At 40.9% G+C, this 19,693-nt stretch overlaps 2 protein-coding genes and 1 long non-coding RNA gene across 7 annotated transcripts in view; 2 read left to right on the forward strand and 1 right to left on the reverse strand.

The window, feature by feature from the left end:
• LOC145440481 (uncharacterized) overlaps positions 1-6,566 on the forward strand; it is a 30,977-nt gene extending 24,411 nt beyond the window's left edge. For all 5 annotated transcript variants that reach the window (XM_080318102.1, XM_080318117.1, XM_080318126.1 and 2 more), the window contains 3 exons: positions 2,258-2,374; positions 3,895-4,038; positions 5,976-6,566. In XM_080318102.1, the coding sequence (XP_080174228.1) occupies positions 2,258-2,374; positions 3,895-4,038; positions 5,976-6,334 (620 nt within the window). In that variant the 3' untranslated portion in view covers positions 6,335-6,566. The remainder of the gene's footprint in view (positions 1-2,257; positions 2,375-3,894; positions 4,039-5,975) is intronic.
• Positions 1-19,693, reverse strand: part of LOC145433631 (uncharacterized) — a 222,440-nt gene that overhangs the window by 118,696 nt on the left and 84,051 nt on the right. The gene's annotated exons all lie outside the window — the stretch shown is intronic.
• LOC145437118 (uncharacterized) lies at positions 9,956-19,457 on the forward strand. The gene is made up of 6 exons (XM_080314286.1): positions 9,956-10,021; positions 10,086-10,162; positions 10,217-10,369; positions 14,414-14,521; positions 15,657-15,797; positions 19,156-19,457. The coding sequence occupies exons 3-6, from the start codon at positions 10,237-10,239 to the stop codon at positions 19,347-19,349; spliced, it is 576 nt and encodes a 191-aa protein (XP_080170412.1). The 5' UTR covers positions 9,956-10,021; positions 10,086-10,162; positions 10,217-10,236; the 3' UTR covers positions 19,350-19,457.

Raw genomic sequence — 19,693 nt, forward strand, 5'->3', positions numbered from 1 at the left:
TCAGGCTGATATTTGTTATTTTTGATTCCGTAACCGCCGACTTGTAGCACGTCACACTTCTAGGCTTTTGTAAGACACCGCTTAAGCCAGGGGTCGCCAACTCAAAACGGGTCGCGGGCCACTTTTCAAATTTCGTATAGGACGCGGGCATGAATTCAATATCGAGATCTACTCATCTACTCAACCCTAATGAATTGATATCTTGGTAAATTTGAGGTACCGGGCTTATCAAACGCCTTAAAATCCTAGTTGAGGATTGCACCGTGTGTTGATTATAGAAACGGACATGGCGGCGCCTGTATGACAATGCTATTCTCAAATCCGCATTGTCTTCGTCATTATCGGCGAGAAATGGGTTTGAAGTGGCGGGGGAGTTAGCGTAGCGGTAACGATAAGCGCCTACGAATCGGGCGGCGCCCGGTTCGATTCCAGTCGGAGGTTCATCTGTGCTCCTCTTCCGTCGCCATTCTTACGGCGGTAAAAAAAATCAGAAAAAAGGCCCGACGAAAGAAAGCACTCGCAAGGAATGGAAAGAACTATAAAGGGCCGTGGCTTCTAAAAAAATATCAACACCGGAAAAGAACTGATACATCGGACACTCTATAGGCCGAGGTGGATGTCAGTCTTAAAGGAATACAACTGCGTGTTGTTCGATATCCTCATATCTGTTCATTACATCGCATTGTGTCTAATCGCATTGTACATTGTGTGTGACTTGTTCAGATGAAAAATACAAGCCAACGATTATTAAGTGACATTGCTGTCGTTTAAAATACATTCATTAAATACGAGTAAAATACATTCATTTATTACTTGTATATGTGAATAAATGGGAGAATTCGATTCAGCAATCCGGCCCGCCAAGCCCGTAAGCTCCACTCTCGCGCAGTGCCCAGACCTATATAATAACATGCAGTCACTAAAATTTGATGTTTAGGCAACTATAGTGAGGAATATCGGCTGATTGGGGCCGCGGGCCACATGATCATGTAAGATGGGAAACTGGTCGCGGACCGGACGAAATCTCGTTGCGGGCCGTATGTTGCCAGTCCCTATTGTGGACATTCCTAGATAACAATCTGCTGACTATCTCATTTTGCTCGGGGAAGCTGTCGAGTAGAGGTACACGGCATCTCACCACTGTAAACTAAACCTCACCAAAACAGACTCTGTAAAACTATTACCAGGAGTTAAATTCGCATCATGGCTAGTTTGAGCAATAACGACATCCGAAATATCAATAATATAGGTGCTAGAAAAGGTACTCTACTTATGATATTGAAGTATTTGAAAGTATGGAATATGTATCAAGTATGGTATGGAACAATGTTGGTATGGTATGGAAAATTGCAAGTATGGTATGGAGAGAGTAAGGCAAGTATGTAGTATGGAAAATTCTCGTTCCATACCATACCATACCATGCCCTGCTTATGGTCGATAGGCAAAGCTTTGCTAGTGTGACATCATATTGACAGAATATGTGGCATACGTCATTTTAAGATATTTTAGTGGGCCCTAAAGAATGTACGATATTTACCTCACAATTGACCATCGGTGTGCTGCTGATGACGAAATTGAGGGTAAAGCCTACCTATAATACAGTAATTACGGAGTAAGCGCGGAAAATCCAGCCTTTTCCGCGCCTATGTATGGACATGGTATTGGTTAGTTAGAAAAGACGGTGCCCACGAGACAACAATTCTTAATTTTGTGAGTGATTATCGTAAAATTATGTGAATTCGGCCATCAGTAAACTCATAGCGTCCTATGGAATACATCTGAGCTACTGTTCACACAGCCGGCTCAAGCTCCGGACCCAGCTCCACTTGAATTTCATGTACAATTCCGGCTCCAGCTCCTGATCCGCTGAAAATGCACGCACGGCTCCGGGGCTCCGGCGCTAAAGCCTTGGTTATAACAACCTTGATAATATTCTGAATATAGCACATGCCAATAATATAGCAATAATTAGTCGAGTGGTCGTCGGGCGCGATTCGAGCTTTTTTCAATAGTGAAGTCCCAACCCACAAATACTGACCTGACTTCGAACTCTTACCCTTGTTTTACTATCGTCCTTAAAATATAGGGAGGCGGCGCCAGACGTAGGCAGTTTTTGAAAAGGTGCCCTGCAGAAGGTTAAGAACCATATGATAGCCGTAATGATAACCGGTAGCTGAATGTTCGGTGCCTGCCCGCAAAATGACAGTGGCGAACCCCGGTGGCAATGAGTGGCAACTATTTGATTATTTGTTGCAGAGGGTTATCAATTGACTGATAATTCATACGGCAATGAGTTGATACTGGGGAAGAAGATGGATGACGAACAAAAATACGCAACGGTCAAATATGTCGCTGATGCAACCGGTTTGAGTAGTAAGTTATTGTCCCATACAATGGTACATGCTAAATATCAAAATTATATTAAACGTGATAGATGATTGGCATTGGGTTATTCCTGGTAGCGAGAAATACCCTTGGAAATTTTAGGATTTTCCACATTCTGTTGTGGTGCCATAGCTAGTGACAGTATACAGCACAGGTGGCCAACCCCAGGCCGTACAATGGAAATTGGGCGGATGTAAACACCTAACTCAATTAGTATGTGTTGGCTACAGTCGACATGCGATTTGAATTTACGAATTGAATCCCGATGTCTTGAGATATTTTGATTAATCTCGAAATTTTCTTCGCGCTGCGCACAATTAACTGTCACTTTGTTTTTCGATTTTATTATAGTGGCGCCCTATGCAATTCACTCGGAATCCTGTGCTCCTCCCTCTAACCGACAATCCTGATGGTCGGTCAATAAATTACAGCATGTAACAAAGTGACTAATAACAATTGGTCCAGCCGAAGATCCATCCTCACTTATAACTTGCCCTAAATTTTCGACAGAACTGGCCGTATATCATTTGTGGTAGCGTGAAGGGTATATGTGTGAATTTTCCACATCTTTCATACTGTTATGACTTCATAATCAGTGAGACGCGACTCATAGACTAATTAATATATTCAGAATCTAATCATTCTTGTACAAGATTTTCTCTATCCCCAATGGTAACTGGTAGCTTAATATTCCGCATGTGCCCACAAAATGACAATAGCGACCCCATCGGCAAATGATAATTAGGGCGATTTTTTTGAGATGTCAAAAAAAAAGTCAAAATTGTTTACAAAGTTGAAACATTTTTGCAACCTGCATTTCGTTTGTATCGTAGATTTTGTACTGTCGGCGAACTTATCATTTGATATTATACAGTAGCCTACTTTATAGGCCTACCGTTGTAGGCGGCTCATTGTCTGCTCAATGTGAATCGTGAACAATCAAATTAAAGAAATGGGTTGACATGGTGTTAGGCTCAGCTTATCGCAATATCCTAACTGAAGCAACCCAACCAAGCATGACATGGATCTTATATCAAGAAGCGCGAGATCAAAAATGGTGTTGTAGACACCATTGCCTGAATGAAGCAACATGGTTTGTCACTAGCTGTGTACGAACAACTCCAGTGTTGTCAGCCAACAACTGCTGCTGTTGAACGTTATTTCTCCATTCTTGGCAAGCTACTTAGTAAGGACAGACACTTTCTATCCGAGAATATAGAAAAGTTGTACTACTTTCGTTGTATTACAAATTATTTTATCATTTCTACCATAATGCGTAATGTAACTACTGGACATAAAGTTCCAACCAGAAATGAAGATAAGTGATACAATTTCAACTTGATGTGGGAAAACACCTAATTTGCATACGTTATGTCAAATTTAGTCTGAATTAAAATTTTAAAGGTCAAAAAATGTCAAAACTTTGATTTTTAGGTCAAAATCGTGAGGTTTTATTGTCGATAAAAAAATCGCTCTAGTGATAATTGATTAATTTGCCTTTGCTGCAGAGGGTAATCAAATTGCTAATGATGCATACGTGGATAATGGGATACTGTCAAAGATGATGCATAAGCTGATACTAGACATGATGATGGAGGACATACAAGGAGGCTCGAATGAAAAAGTTGACACTGAGGCTACCTTTGTGAATAGTAAGTTTATCTTCCCAATTATAGCACTTAGTATTTAGTTTGCCGTTTTGGCGGGAAAGCTTCAAAGTAGTTTAGCATTGACTGATATAGACATAGGCTTTCAGTAGGGTTGTAATTTCTCGAGTCTATTTTGCAAATGCGAAAAATGACTCAAGTAGAGTCAATTTTTGTATGGACTCGACTTGTACTCGAGTCATTGTGCCTGACACAAACCAAGTCGTATGACTCGAAACTAGCATTGCCAAGACAGACAATTTATTGCAACTTCGAAGAATAGTGAAGTTACAACATTATTGGTATTTCTCCTATCAGTCCTGATACTTGGAAAATATGGCCAGAAACTGTTAGGAATGAGAAAAATTACTATAATACGAATGCGAGCCATTCTATATCAATTATCACTCAAGCAGAGGTGAAAAAGTAAGTTGAACCGGATTGAACTGAGAACAGAGTAGTGAACATAATGACTTGTACTCGGACTCGAGTCAAAACACTGACCCGAACTCGACCCTCTACTAGCTGACTTTGACTCCGACTTGACTCGGGGGTGAATTGAAAATGAATCGAGTCAAAGCTATAAAAGTGAGATTGACCTGTGACTCGGAATCTCGTTACTTGGTTACAACCCTGGCTGTCAGTCACAATAAAGCTAAGGAACACTTTTCTAAATTTTAGACGTGACTACTAGAAGATAATTTACATTGAAATGGCACTGTGCTATGTATTCTACAATTGGAGATAAAATTGTTAGCGAATTTTGGGCAGCAGCAATGTTATCCATAAAGCCACCGTACCCGAACTGCGGCCGAAAGATTTCTGAAAAATGCACCGTGGTACACCGTGATATCACTGGAAAACACGTTGAATCATGTGGAAGCAATGTGAGTGACGCATATGTTTTCCACATTATACCTAGAAGAAATGGGATAATAAGATGGATGCCGCGCCGGGAAACTGCAGCAGTGGTGACAAATTGGACAGCAATTTTGTAAAGGGCTAATAGCCGATAAACACTAGTCTGGACACTACAGATATCGCGCGTGATCGCGCATTTTATAAAAGTGGCTAACTGCCAAAATATTTTGCAGAATTTTAACTTCAACTTGATACCGCATCATATTTAGAGCGCGGTGCCCCTTTCAGATTCCGCTGCGTTCATCAGTGGATATAGTTCAAATTATTGTGTTCACGTTAATTCCCCTGTACACAATGGTAAATGCCACAGATAATAAAGGAATGCGGTTGCTGGAATGCCCGATATATTCAAATGTCTTTTGCCCTGTAAACGACGTCGTGTGTATTTCGGCGATTCTCCCACCATATCATAGGTTCCAGCGAGTGGGCGGAACTCTCTGGTACCAAGTGTTGTTTTCGGACCAGTTCCAACAGAGGAAAACGGAGTAACCTGTATGCATGGACATAAAGATATTTAGAGCTTGATGAAGTAATCGAAGAGTCAAAAAAGTTTTAGAACCACGGCTTCAACATAGGGATGCAAACACACACTACAAATACTTTGAGTTTCTGTTTCTGGCACTATGAAGTTTCTCAACCTACTGTAGACCTCGACTAGATGTACTGTCATTGGCGTATTATGATTGATTAACGCTACTTCAATCTTCAGTGTTTTGGTTGTGTACAGTGATATGCAGGCAATATTGTATGGAACTGACCATGATTACTGGCAAGCACATTTTCTGACAACCTATTAGCACTACGATAGACCAGAGTCACTTGCGCTACTAAGATATAAGTAAGGTTTCTTTTATGAAAATTCGATGCAAAAACGGTATTCCCATTCGCGAATCTAAGTATACTGGGAAACTCTCCTGGTGAAAGTTTGTATTTGTGTATTTGGATTTGCGACCTATTTATTGCTTCCAACAATAACAGAAATATTTAACAGAAATCAACGTTGTATTCACATTCTTTTGAAGGAACACGTCATGCATTTAAAACGAAAGAGTCGGCCTTCGCAGTTGGAAAAAGTCTTATAACAGTGGATCTAGACGAGTGTGTTTTCGATGATGTCGTTGTTTCAGCAATCCCGTTGACCTCGCATGTCGTGTTACGTGGCGGTATTCCAGAATCCACTCCGATCGATGCGAAAGTCAGAAAGCGTCGGTTATCATTTCTCAGAGCAGTAGGCGGGTATGAGGCTTTCGATCGTCGGGGTCGCATTTTTTGCCTGGTTGGCACTCGCGATCTGAAAGATACCGGCGAAGATTCGATCTCAGCGGCGGGCGACATCGACCACGCGATAAGCTGGCTCAACGCAACCCCAGAAAGTGGCTGATACCGTGTAAATCGCGCGGGTAACGAGCCGTTGTACAACAACACAATGTGCTCAGTTGTCTGTGTTGATTTGTGCTCGTATATACATTGTATATCTAGTGTGACATATAATGCCGACGTCAATTGTATCGAGTGTGAACATTTGCTTCGTGTATTCGTCAACAGGTAGTTTGAATTCGCCATCAACCATGTACCGGATATATTGATGTTTTCAATAACAACGTGCTGATGTATTTGCGTGGTGTTCACTTTGGGGTTAGGCAGCATATGCGAGGTAAATTTCGACACTGCGATATTCTAGCCTCCACTCAATTGCGAACAGGTCGTGTAATGGAACAGTCAGCTTCTAATTAGTGTTGCATAGCATCAAGTACTTCTGTAAAACGAAATGCTATCTTCTACTTGGCTGTCGTACTGGAAAATCGGGTTTTGGGAAAGTGCTTACCGCACGAAAACGCATTGCAACAGCTATACCTGACCATCCGTAAAATACAGACCCAAGAAGCACTTCGCCCGGCCCCACGAAAACGATGATCTTGAGATCACTCATGGTGATAAACCAAACTTATGGGGGCTTGGCCCCCCAGATATCGCAACCGGAGGGATGTTTTCTTTAGTGCTTGTGAAAACGTTTATTGAACTTAGTGTATAGGCAGAGATGTTATGTAGGCCTACCCCAATCGCGCCATGCGCGAAAATTGTATATATATAATTCATGACTGAATCGGTCAATAATATTATTAATTGCATATATATTGGTAAAACTAGAATTTCAGGTATAGCTTATTGAGGTGTCGTCTTGGAAAATTTAGCGCACGTAATTAATAATTGAATGTATTCGGACGGGCCTTCTGGAATAATTGCTTCAGAATAATTGCTTCGTTGCATGTCATTATTTTGTACCATACTGTCTGTTATATGGTGAATAGATATTGATGCCGCTCAGGCGTACTAAACTAAAAGACGCACACGACACCCAATTGGTATTTCTTCATTGGCAAATAACTCTCTCTGTCGGATGGCATCGTCCTGTGTAGTATCCAGAACAGCGAGATTTGGCGCCAGCCCTTAGGCGCCTATAGACCATTAAACATATATATCTGTATATCGAGGTTTTCGGGCAACAAAGGGCATTCCTTTCCGGACAAGGTTTTCCTGCTGCTGAATATTTTAGCGCACTTTTCGAAGTCCCAAGTTAACCTAAACTTCATTATGGGATGGTGCGTCGTGGCGCTGTAATGGCGCCACCAAAGTGACTATTTCCATAAATCGTGCATATTTCTTGTGAAGGCCACCCAATAATCAATACATTTATTGACACTAAATCGTGCAATGCGTGGAAAATATTTGAAAAAATTTGGCTAACGTTCCAAAAAAAAAATACTGTATGATTTAATTCACGAAATACTTTTGCATCCATTCAAGCTCGGCCACCTCAAACTGGGGTTTGATGGGTACGGCAGTTACGGTCCGGTACAAAATGAACGTTTTGAAACCGAATGATCGTGGAAACTGCGCGGTTTAACGAGTCAGCTCGTACTTGTCGCTCGCATGTGGTCAAATCAAACAGCTTGAACTTCAAGTCAAATCGAACATGTTTCCCAGACCTAATGTTGCCTCATGAAGTTCTGAATCCGTTCAAAATTTGATGTTTCGTAAATTTTACCAATTGACTCGAGAAACCTACAACATATTGCATCTCAGTACAATGTCAGAGGTGTGTATAGTTAGGTAGATTGTGTTTTTACAACTCAGAGAAAGCTTGGGGTGCCCGAAGGCTGGCAGATTAGAGTAAGTTAGTGAATTTTAAAGAACAATTGCATTAGATGTCGCTATTATGCATTACCACATTATGCTCGCAAAAACAAATTATGCTTTTGAAGGTCCGCCTACATGACAAACTTTATTATTTCTCTAACTGCAACGACACTATTTAGTAGCATTTTAGAACATTTGGCTCAATTTCACGGTAGTCGCAGTCGGAGAAAAGTCCGACATCAAACGGTGTTAGAAGATATTTGCGACTCCGACTCCACCAAGAGAAAATCGAACTCCCAACTGCGACTCCACGGCCATGAACGAAACACTATGAATGCTTAACCTCGAAAACAATAGGATGAGACTTCAGTTTCGTATTGACCACTCACAATCTCAGTTTTCCCCCGATTCGGCTATTGATCTCTTCGCGTTTGCGTAGTTGTTCCATAAGCGGTGAGTTTGTCGTGGTACGATTCGATTCTGGCAGTAGAAATAGTGCTATATTTCTCGCTGGGTACGGTACGGTACGACATAAGATATCTAAGAATAATTGTGAATGTATCTATGTCTATTTCTGTGTCTCTTAACCGTTTATCCGTCAACATAGTCAGCTTGATGCTTAGTGAGTTGCCGTTTCTCGATGACCTGCTGGAATGGTTCATAGAACGAATAAGATGCCGTTATCAATCGAGCGCGGATGATTTGCGATGGAATGTTTAACATATTTCTGCACGCAAAAGGCGTGTAAGAACGAAACGTTTGATCAGATGGTGATATCCATTATGGATGGTATAAGAACCAATTGATTTCACGCTTGTTTCCCGGTCCCGATACCGACCTAATTTGAAGGTTCGCGACCGCTGGTCATTGGTAACCTTGTTTGGCACCGATGTTTCCCCTATCGTGGTAACCAATACATTGCTGATACATCATAAGGCCGGCAAATTATCCGTTAGCCTTGAAATTATTGGCAACACGACACTGACTTTACAAAACTAACCGGAGCTCCGCCGAATGCACACGATTGCAAATATGACCAGTATTTCACAGCGCTTATACCGTTCCGAGTAGCCTACCCAATGAGACAATGTATTCTTGCACTAAGTAGACTCATGATATGGGGATAATAGATTCCGTCCACTTTTAATTCAACATTCTACAATTTAGGCTAGACAAAATCGCAGAAAAGATTCCAATTATTTTTTGATGATATCGTCGTAGCAACCGCCAACATAACCCATGCAGCGGCAGTAGGCTATATTATGATTTAAAAATCATATCTTTGGCATGGACCGTCATTAGTCGTTCGGCGTTATCCAAGGGGTTTCGAGTTGTAATTTGAACGCGTGTCTCTGGATATTGCTTGAAGAACTTATGAGAAGTCTTGTCACGGCTTTAACGGAGCTAATTAAGCAATTTTCAGTCCATACCTTTATTGCATTTACATCAAATAGCTGGGTATGTCTTGGAATCGCTAGTTTACTTGTAATCAGGTAGCAATTTGAGGACCACTGCTATTTGTGTATATTTTAAGTATTATCAATCACCGCAGTTTAACCACCACTGCCATAGCTCCTATTTCACTGAGGTAGAATGAAATGGGAATACTTGTAGATTTCAGAAGATAAATACACCGCACATCCGTTGCAGCATTAATTGCACAATAGGGTAGCCTGGTTATGGATCTGTCAGGACCCCACCAGACTGCAAGACTGAAAATATCTGATGCATGCGCAGTTGCGCACTGTAGAAGAAAGGACTGAGAACAAGTGATCTATCCATATATCGGATCACAGCAATTGTCGCTAGTACATTTCAGTGGTTAATTATTATTCGTCTAATCGTAATTACCCCATCACTTCGTCTGGCAGGCTACATACTGTGAAGCATGCACGCTTGCAACTCCGTTATTCCGGAGTGTGTTCCTTCGGTGGGTTTGCGCTGATATGGCCGTCACTGAATGAAAGTTATGGAAGAATGATGTTTTCTTGCAGGTGGCTACACCGTCACGTGATATTGTTTATATATTATCAAGCATCAAGGCAGTATATACCGAAGTTTTGTTTTTATGGTGGGTTCAGACTTATCGTCTCGTTGCTCGTTTTAGAATAACGTTTCCTTGCAGGTCAACTCACCGTGGTTGATATGGAGAGTCAAGCGGGAGCTAATGATATTACAATCAGCTCTGAAACGCAATCTGTTCGCGATCGTATGCAGGCGAATGCAGAGCACGGGCAAAGCTCCAAGACTTGCGACATCACTCCGTGTGACGATGGCAGTAAGATATCTAATGTATTTGACATCTGCGATGTCACTACAATATGGCACTCTCTCTTGACTATGGATAACTTGTGTGCTATCACCCGACTCTCCTTGAATGGAATGTTAAGTTTAGGGTGCTTAACCAGGCTATTTGTGTCGAAGCGTAGTGACACTTGTTGAAATAAACTGTCTTTTGGGCCAATATGATATATTTGGATTGAACAACTTTCGCACACAAGTTTCATTTCACGTAGGCCTATATATATTTATGTGTTGCTAGGCGCTTGCGCAGCAAAACGGTCTAATTATAGCGGATCAAAACTATAGTGGGAGTTGTTTCTAGTATTCGGTGTAATTTTTCAACCGCATTTGAGAATATTACCATAAAACAGGGTCGGCCAACCTCTCGGGTCTGCGGGTAGGATATGCGAAAATGAAGTAGCCTACTTGGCGAGCCGGATTACAGAATATTAGGGATGGTGTGAACGTGAGGTTCACGTTCGCGTTCTGTGTGTGAACCTCGGAAATTTAGAGGTTCGCGTTCACAACAGAACCTTGGTAGGTTCTGCACTGTGAACCTTTTTCATATATTGCAATTTTCACTTCATTTTAACATCATTGGTTCCAATTTATTGTATTTCAACTGCGGGCAACTCCATGCATGGCGCTGGCAGCATTCAAAATCAACACTAAACGAGCATGCACCTTGACAATCTCAAATGTTTTACTTGCTTTGTTACAAAAGTTTGCTCGAATTATTCAGTTTTCCGTTTGTGAATATTTAGTGACTGTCTGCTGTGAGTTTGACCCGCAATCACACAACATCACGAGCGAAATACGTAGTCAGCGAAGGATACTTATTCAACCAATCAATAAGATTGATATCGTTTTCTGATGAAAAAACTCGAGAAGGCGTATGGGGTCACTCTGGACTTCATATCTTTACTGTATCATTAAAACCAAATCTGTGCGATTGAGGAGTTAGCTACTGTTGTATAACTTCTCAATGAGGTAATATCGGTAGCAAATATAGAAACCCATTTTACACTCTGATCAATATCAATGTAGCAATACTCAGACACTGAATACATTGTCCGGTCTGGTCTAGGCCGATAAAGGATAAGCGTATATTCCCTGGTAAGTCCTCGTCGAAATTGTTGGCAAAGCGACGAAAGATATTGATTTTATGGTAGCATTATATCCTTTGATTGCCTCAGTTGATACATTTAGCGACGTTTAAAACACCAATATGTACTACAGAATTGTTGCATTATGTGGCCCAAGTCGTCGCGAGGTATCGTGTACATTAATATAGGCTATCACTTCATTGAAAGATAGGGTTGGAATTAGCAATATGACGTCACGTGACGTCATGAGGTTCACGTTCGTGTTCACATAGAACCTTTAAAAAAGGTTCGCGTTCACACGAACCTGAACCTTTCAGGGGTTCACACCATCCCTACAGAATATATACTGATAGCGTATTTATCCGCCTATACAAGGAATAAAGCATATATAATGTAAACTTTGAGTTTGAAGCACCGAGACCAAAAACAATATTTAATGAATTATTAACAGTAGTAGATCAGTCAATCAGACATCTGTAGTCGTTCAAAGTTACCTGCTTGTCGCATGTAGAAACTCTTAAAAAGACTGAATGTGAACACCAGTTATATTGGTACAGGGTCTTGTCTTGTTAATGTTCATGGTCGAAAATATATATGTTTAGTATATATCTACACCAGAGTTGGATCAATTACATTATTTCAGTTCACTTACAATTACAATTACAATTACTTTCATGAATGTTTTAATTACATTACAATTACAATTACTCCATGCTAAAAATATCAAATTACAATTACAATTACAATTACTCCTTGCATGCTTCAATTACATTACAATTACAATTACAATTGCTGCTGTTGAACATGTAATTTATTAATCATAAATTCAACGGTGCTCCTTGACAACCGTAGCGTCGTATTTAACAACAATTCAAGTCTAGTTCAGATTGTGTAGTAATAAATGCGTTTATGTGCGTACATAGTATGCTATGTGAGATGTCATTGTGGCGTAATATAAGCGTGTTTTGAATGCTCGGTAATTATGACTCACGCAATTGGAAATGTAAAATGTTATTTACCTAATTTCCTAAGGGTTAGGATTAAGGATAGGGTGCAGTATGTCGTTGAAAAAGTATTATAATATATGCACGTGTTGGATTTGCGTCTATAGTATATAATAAAAGAAATAATATTATTTTTATCGAGGGACGTAGGAATTAGGATGAGGAGTGAAAACAAAACCGTGCTTTGTCAGATAAGACGTTATATAATATCCAGTGGTCTGGTTAGTTAGCCAGACGAAATAACGATGCAGCATCTTGATATGAAATCGTATTGTATATTGCCAACCCACTGATAGATGCGCAAGATGTGAGTCACGGATAAATGCACCGACAAACATACTGCAGAGCCGGCTAAAAGCAGCAAACTTTGTAGTCCTAGAGCTGGCGATCCATGCGTCCAAATTTGATGCATCTGGTCTTTATCGTAAGCTATTGATGTACTAATTCCGAAAATACAAAATAAAATCTCGTCAGGGCAATGTAACTGCTCCAAAATAGCCGTTTAAGGCCGACTGTTCTGAAAAGTGAGAGCGCTGCAGCAGCATGACCACAACAATTACCAAGTACGCCCAGCGATTGTTCAGAACAATGCCGATTCCCAGACTTTCACGACTATTTTGGGATGGTACCATTGCCTGGAAATATACTTTTATTGTGGAATCAGTGCGACACTAGCTTTCGATTAGGACCATACATATCAAATTTCGACGCTTGGATCGCCAGCTATGGGAATATCAATTCTGCTGCTTTTAGTTGGCTCAGCAGTTCGCTTCTCGGCGTATTCAATCGTGAGTCACGTGTTGCGAATCCATCCGTTGGTTAGTAATCTAAAAATTGTATACAATGGCAGCCGAGGCCAGCATAGCGGTAAAAATAAAAAAAAACTTCGCCCGCAAGGGCGCAGTCAAGGGCTTCCGCGAATGGATCCACCAAATTCCTTGTCGACATTTAAAGAGAATGCATTAGAAGTCAATTGTTTTATGTTTTGCTTGTCAGGTCTCAATAGCAATTTAATGTAATTGAAATTGTAATTGAGCAAATTTTTTGTCAAATTACAATTACACAAAATAAAAATGCTTCAATTACAATTACATTACAATTACATTGAAAAATGTAATTAATGACATTGAATTACAATTACAAATTACAATTGATCCAACTCTGATCTACACCCGTACAGAGAAAGTAGTTTCATGTCCTTCTTTCGCTGGTTGGCAAACTTGGATTCAGTCTGTGGCGCATAAAATTGGCCAATTCTTTCATGCTATATAGTTTCACTTTCAGGATAGAAACACTCTGCGAGGCGTTCAAAATCCCTTCGCGAGCCGTATGTTTCCCGTCCCTGCCATAAAACGACCACAATCATTTGTGGGATCCTAATTTGGTTCTGGTCGTAGCAAGCGTTCACGCGACGTGCTGACAACTCGATATTTCGAGTATCGCAGTATTGGGTGATATGGGTTCGATTACCCGCGGTGGTTAGTAATGAGTATTCTACCTTTTACGAGTACCCACATAGGTCTGCTTACCTGTAGCCTTCTACTGTACTACTTGCTCAAGTGGTTATATTTTACTCCACTTTACTTTTACTTTCACTTTTACTTGGAACATTTTTCGCTACTCCCATTGCTACTACTGGTGCTCCGACTGCCTAAAAAGTAAACGACCCACCAACCGTATATTCATTCGTTTTGGAGCCACCTACTTCACTACCTTGTTTGTCTACTTGAAGTAGTTTTACGGGTATTTGGAATGAGGTACATTTTGCAAATAAAATATCCTTTCGGCAATGTTGACTGACATGCATATAAATGAACATTCACTTTTTTTGCGCCGATAATGGCCACCGGTAAGTTTTCCAGTGTGGCTGCAGTCATTACGTAGAGTGATTCCCCGATTTCGCAGTCAGGTGAAACTTTTTCCTTTCAGAAAATATCTCGAATAATGCGATACGTGGATCAGTCACAACTGGCAACGATAGAAAAGACGTGCCTTGGACGTGGGAGGTAACAGGACTATTCCCGACGAAACGTAGGGGTACGAATAGCGCCACTGGTTCAATTTCTTGATACTATTCTTAACGCGTCACAAGTACGGGTTGACATAATGAACGATACCAGTAGGCATACTCTAATCTGGACCTAGTATCACGAGTCGAGTAGGGAGAGACCATCTTTTGAGTACTGAAATTATACGACTATTTTCTCGAAGAGTTTATTACAGTGTCCATACTTGGCCGACCACGGAAGCCGTTAAAACTAAACTAGCTCTATCACCTTCGTGGAAGTCCGTGGATATGACCCACAGCATTGTTACCAAGTGCAATTAAATACGTATAGTCGATAAAGTAGGCTACCCAATAATATGTAATGTGATGTACCGGGAAAGGTAAATATTGAAGTATTCAATTCATTCTTGTCGGTGTGAAGTTACGAGTCGTACTCGAATACTTGATCCGAAGCATAAAACTCTGTTCGGATCCAAATAACTTGACCAGCCCTTGGAATCTTTGCATGACCGCACTTTGAGTCCACATTGGTCACTAGTAGTAGCATTGAAAAGAGTCTGAGCGAAAGTTCATTCCCACTGAAAAATCGTTGCGTCTGCAATAACCAGTCCTTGCAGAGTCCTACTCGCACATCGTTATCCTCTTCATACGATATCTCGCTTCTCTGTTTTTATACCATATCGTAAACCATAATTATATGCCCAAAATGTTGTGTAAAGAGGTTTAAAGATCATCCTAATATTCTATTAATGCGGGCCATAAAAGTAGTCCCAGGTGAATTTGGGTCCCATTAATATTCGCACTACCTAGGGTGAAAGAGTCTTTCCCCCTCCAATCATACCTGTAATCCAACCGTAAATATAACCGTAAATCAACCTCTAATTTCGTATTGTTTCATCGAACCCCTCCTCGAAATCCGCCTCCTAGGTACGCCTACGTCGCGGTAATCGGTTCCTCATCCTATCACATGCCTTCTGGTGTCTCTGCTTGCGACACGTTAAGCGTGTATTGCGATGCAAGTAAGCTTCCACGAATTCTACAAGCCTGAATCATAAAAGCTGCGCATCTAATTTCCCGTGCCAAGAACTTGATACGCGGGCGCACGAGCTCTGGCTGCCATGAAATAGAGCTATCCCCATGTTAATGAATGCTCTATCCTGTCAGAGAGACTGTCAGTTATATATGAGGATGATGTGGAAGATTCTGGATTCGCGGAGCTGCCTGGGGCATGCCAGGGGGATCTAGACGCAAGCAAACCTGGATCGTCGAGGAATACCGATGTCGTTGCGCCGGCCAGGGGCCGTAGTGAGTATAATATTCATAGCAATAAAGCTTATGGGGAAGGGGGGTATGTCTCTTCAGCCGAGAGACAAAATCATAGAGACTATACTCCGTAACGTATGTCGATCACTGATTCCTGATCAGTCTTCTAACACTCAAAATATGGTCGGTAACAGAGTGCTTCCTAACATTGTCAGGGTAGTCAAGTAGGTCTTCCTTTCTAATACTTGCATTACGCACTCTATAGTGGTTGTACAAGCCATTTGGGATACAGAACTTTAGAATAACTTCAGAATAACGCGAAACGTTGTTAATTTATTCGCTAAAAACCTACGACTGACTCTCATCACTAGCGAACATCAGTAATCAGGTGAATCAAATTCGAGCTGTAGGAACTATTTTGTCTGTACGACGTACCAACTAATAACATAAAAACAAACAACTAGTAGACAGGCAAGATACGGTAGTAACTATACAAAACAAACGTTAACGAGTACATATTCGGTTATAAATATCCGGAGAAAACACAGAACACAAATGAAATATTACAAGAGTGTAGAGGCCGCGTGTCGTAATTATCTTGCCCGTCTACTAGTTGTGAATTTTTTGCTATAATTACGTCGTACGGACAAAATAGTTCCTGCATTTCGAATTTGATTCACCCTATCACTGACGTTGGCTAGTGATGAGAGTCACTTGGAAAGCTTTTAGCGAATAAATTAACAATATCAAGTTAGTTGCTGTTTCGCGCTATTCTAGTGTTGTTTAGAATACTTCCACTTTATATGCAACAGTAACCAGAGGTGGTCAGTAACGAAGTGCTTCTACTTTTTAGAAGTACTCGTGTAGTTTTCCTCAACTTCTTGTACTTCCTCAAGTAGGATTAATTTTCTCTACTTTTACTTCTACTTCGTAATATTATGTGATCTACTTACTTACTTTTCGCTATTTTCAGTTTGTCAAGTATAAGCAGTTTAATCCTCAAGTACGAAAGATAGACTGCGGAATTTCGGGGCTGTTTTAACGGAGTCCCAACATTTATTATTAATGAAAGTCAAGTAAAGCCCAGAAATTTTGTTAGGCTTTGCGTCCAGTAGTTATCGAGTGACAAATATGTTTTCACGAAAGTATCAGTGACTCTAATTTAGGCACCGGATTGCTTGGTTCCGCTCACACCGCATTGTCGCTCATATCAAATATTCATCACAGTAAATATGGCCCACCATAACGTTTGAAACAACCATTTCGCAATCTAGCAATTACAATATCATATCGTAATCTAGCAGCCCATGACGTGTCTTGCTAATCCGGAAAATTTGGCATTTTTGAACGTTATACCTGAAAGAAGACATGAAATTTATTTTCCGCATTTTAGAAGAGTTATTTGTATTTCACTTACGATTTCGAGTATCATATTTCGAGTTCTAATGACTTTCAGTTCTTCTGTCTGCAGAACATGCATGCTGAAGCATAAAAGAAAGTATAGTAATGCCACTATTTTCCGAAAATAATGCTACCTCTAATATAAATTTACCAATCCACAATATTTGTTATCAACGTATACTAATAGCGCAAAGTGTTGAAACCGCATCCCATAAAACGTCTCCGTATTGCTCTTCGCCTAAACTTGGGGCAATATAATATGGGCCAGGGCGCCATGCCATGATATTATCTAAAACGGAGTCTTTTAGCAACAAAGGGGTAGTATAGCATTTTCATATCAATATAATTTTCATCCCATGATGCGAAAGAATGCTTATTCTGTCGAAAATTGATACCTCCTGGGATGCATCAATACGAATCAAGCTCTCCGTACTATCCGCATAGCTCAATTTGCTGCTTTTGACAGCTCATGCAAACGAATTAAGAGTAGTTTTCAATACTACTTACTTGAGTAGATTTAAAGTCAGTCAATTCTAGCTCTACTTCAAGTAGTTTCAGGTTGCTTATGGAAGAAGTACTTCTACTCGTACTTGAGTAGATTTTTTGTCACTTCTTCTACTTCTACTTGAGTAGCTTTCTTGGCTACTTTGACCACCTCTGACGGTAACTTACAACACTTTCGAGTTGGAAAATAGAAAGTAATATTGTGATGAGTTCGCATCGCTTTTTATGAGAGAAACTGTCATTAAATCCGGGAGTAACAGATCGTGCATTTATTATTCGTTCACGCAGTGTCATTGGACATCAAGCGATACTTGTAAAAGATAGGCTGAGTTTCCAAAGTATCCACTAGGAATGGTGTGAACGTGTTCACGTTCGCGTTCTGCGTGTGCACATCGCAAATCTGGAGGTTCGCGTTCATAAACGAACCTTGGTAGGCTCTGCGCTGTTGACCTTTTTAATACATTACAATTTTCACTTCATTGTAACATCTTTGGTTGAAATCCTTTGCATTTCAACTTCGAGCCACTCGGGGCGTGGTGTGGGCAGCATGAACAAATCGACAGTAAACGATTATACACCTTGCCACTCTCAAACATTTTACTTGATTGGTTGCAAAAAGTTAGCTCGAAATATCCAGCTTCCCGATTGTGAATATTCAGTGACTCACTGCTGTGAGCTTGACCCGCAATCACATAACATCACGAGCGATACACGCTACATGAAGGTACTAGGTAACTAGGAGAATGATGCTTATCAAACCAATCAATGAAATCGAAGAATAGGCCTGCATCGTGTCTAATGTGAAAGATCTATCAGGAGCAGCTGTTCCATATTGTTTTGATATGTGTATTGTATCATAAAAACCAAATTAGTGTTGGCTACTGTACAACTTGTTGATAGGGTAACAAAGTATAGAAAGTATAGAAACTCGTTTTACACTCTGCTCAATATCAATGTAGTCAATAGTCACACGCAGATTATTGTTCGGTCTGGCCGAGACCGTTAATGCGCGAGCTTGTAATCCCTTGCAAGTCAGCATGTACTTCAGCGTTGCGGCATAATGTAGCCCGAGTTGTCGCTAGCGTGTAAATGTTCATGTCCCTTTACTGAAATGTAGGACAGGAATTAGGTATACACGTCACGTGACGTCATATGTTAACATTCGCGTTCACACAGAACCTTTCAAAACGGTTCGCATTCGCACAAACCTGATCCTTTCAGAGGTTCAGACCATCGCTAGTATCCACCTCTGAATACTCCAAGTCCCGGCTCAACGCATACGAGGCCGTGACCTAATCTAATTTCTGAAGTAGGCCTATTCACTTGGGTAGATTACCTGCATGACGTGTCTTAGAGATTGGTAGATACACATGTAATTGAGTAGAAAGAGACGGCGTTATTTCTACAACTTTAGCTAAAACACTGACTTAGCTATTACTTTGACCACGTGACTCTTATTCCCGGACCATTTTTGACTTTGGAGTGTCTGTCTTAGGTGGGGACAATGCTAGTCCTCATTCGACCGACACGGAAACGGAAGGCGGCTTGTGTGCATGCGTCAAGCCGGGATGTTTGTGTATCGTGCTGGTGATGGCGATCGTCATCGTACTCGTGTACTATAAACATCAGAGCCCGAACGGCTGTCCTGATGAGATGAACGTGTCCAATCGCTCCGACGAATGTGACTGATTGCATGATATCGGAATGACCGACGGGGCTGGGGAGGGGCAGTCTGCTGAATTCGTTCGGATGCGGGAAATTGTACCATGTTCTCCAATAAACCTGTGCTGAGTATAATCGTGTGGGTTTACATAGAGAACTCAGATCGAGGTCTCAAACAGGGATGCGTTAACTCTCTAACCTTTAGGTAAAGATATATTTAGCACGTAGCAAACTGCACAGCAAATGTTATCTATGTTAATGTACCGGATAGCGAGGATTCAGTAGTGGCCGAACGGCCAGACTTGTCAACATGGTAATGTGCTGTGAAAGCGGTATATTGTCCGACTTGTCTACGGACCGGAGGCAAATGT

The sequence above is a fragment of the Botryllus schlosseri genome, chromosome 1 (assembly GCF_051294905.1).
Source record: "Botryllus schlosseri isolate E-star chromosome 1, Bs_hap1, whole genome shotgun sequence".
NCBI lineage: Eukaryota > Metazoa > Chordata > Ascidiacea > Stolidobranchia > Styelidae > Botryllus > Botryllus schlosseri.

What these genes read in the sequence shown, in the direction of transcription:
- LOC145437118 (XM_080314286.1), top strand. Translation starts at nt 10,237, where the DNA reads ATGGAGAGTCAAGCGGGAGCTAATGATATTACAATCAGCTCTGAAACG. An exon ending in ATTCCCGACGAAACGTAGGG is followed by an intron (nt 14,522 to 15,656) that starts GTACGAATAGCG and finishes CTATCCTGTCAG; the next exon opens with AGAGACTGTCAGTTATATAT. An exon ending in TGCGCCGGCCAGGGGCCGTA is followed by an intron (nt 15,798 to 19,155) that starts GTGAGTATAATA and finishes TGTCTGTCTTAG; the next exon opens with GTGGGGACAATGCTAGTCCT.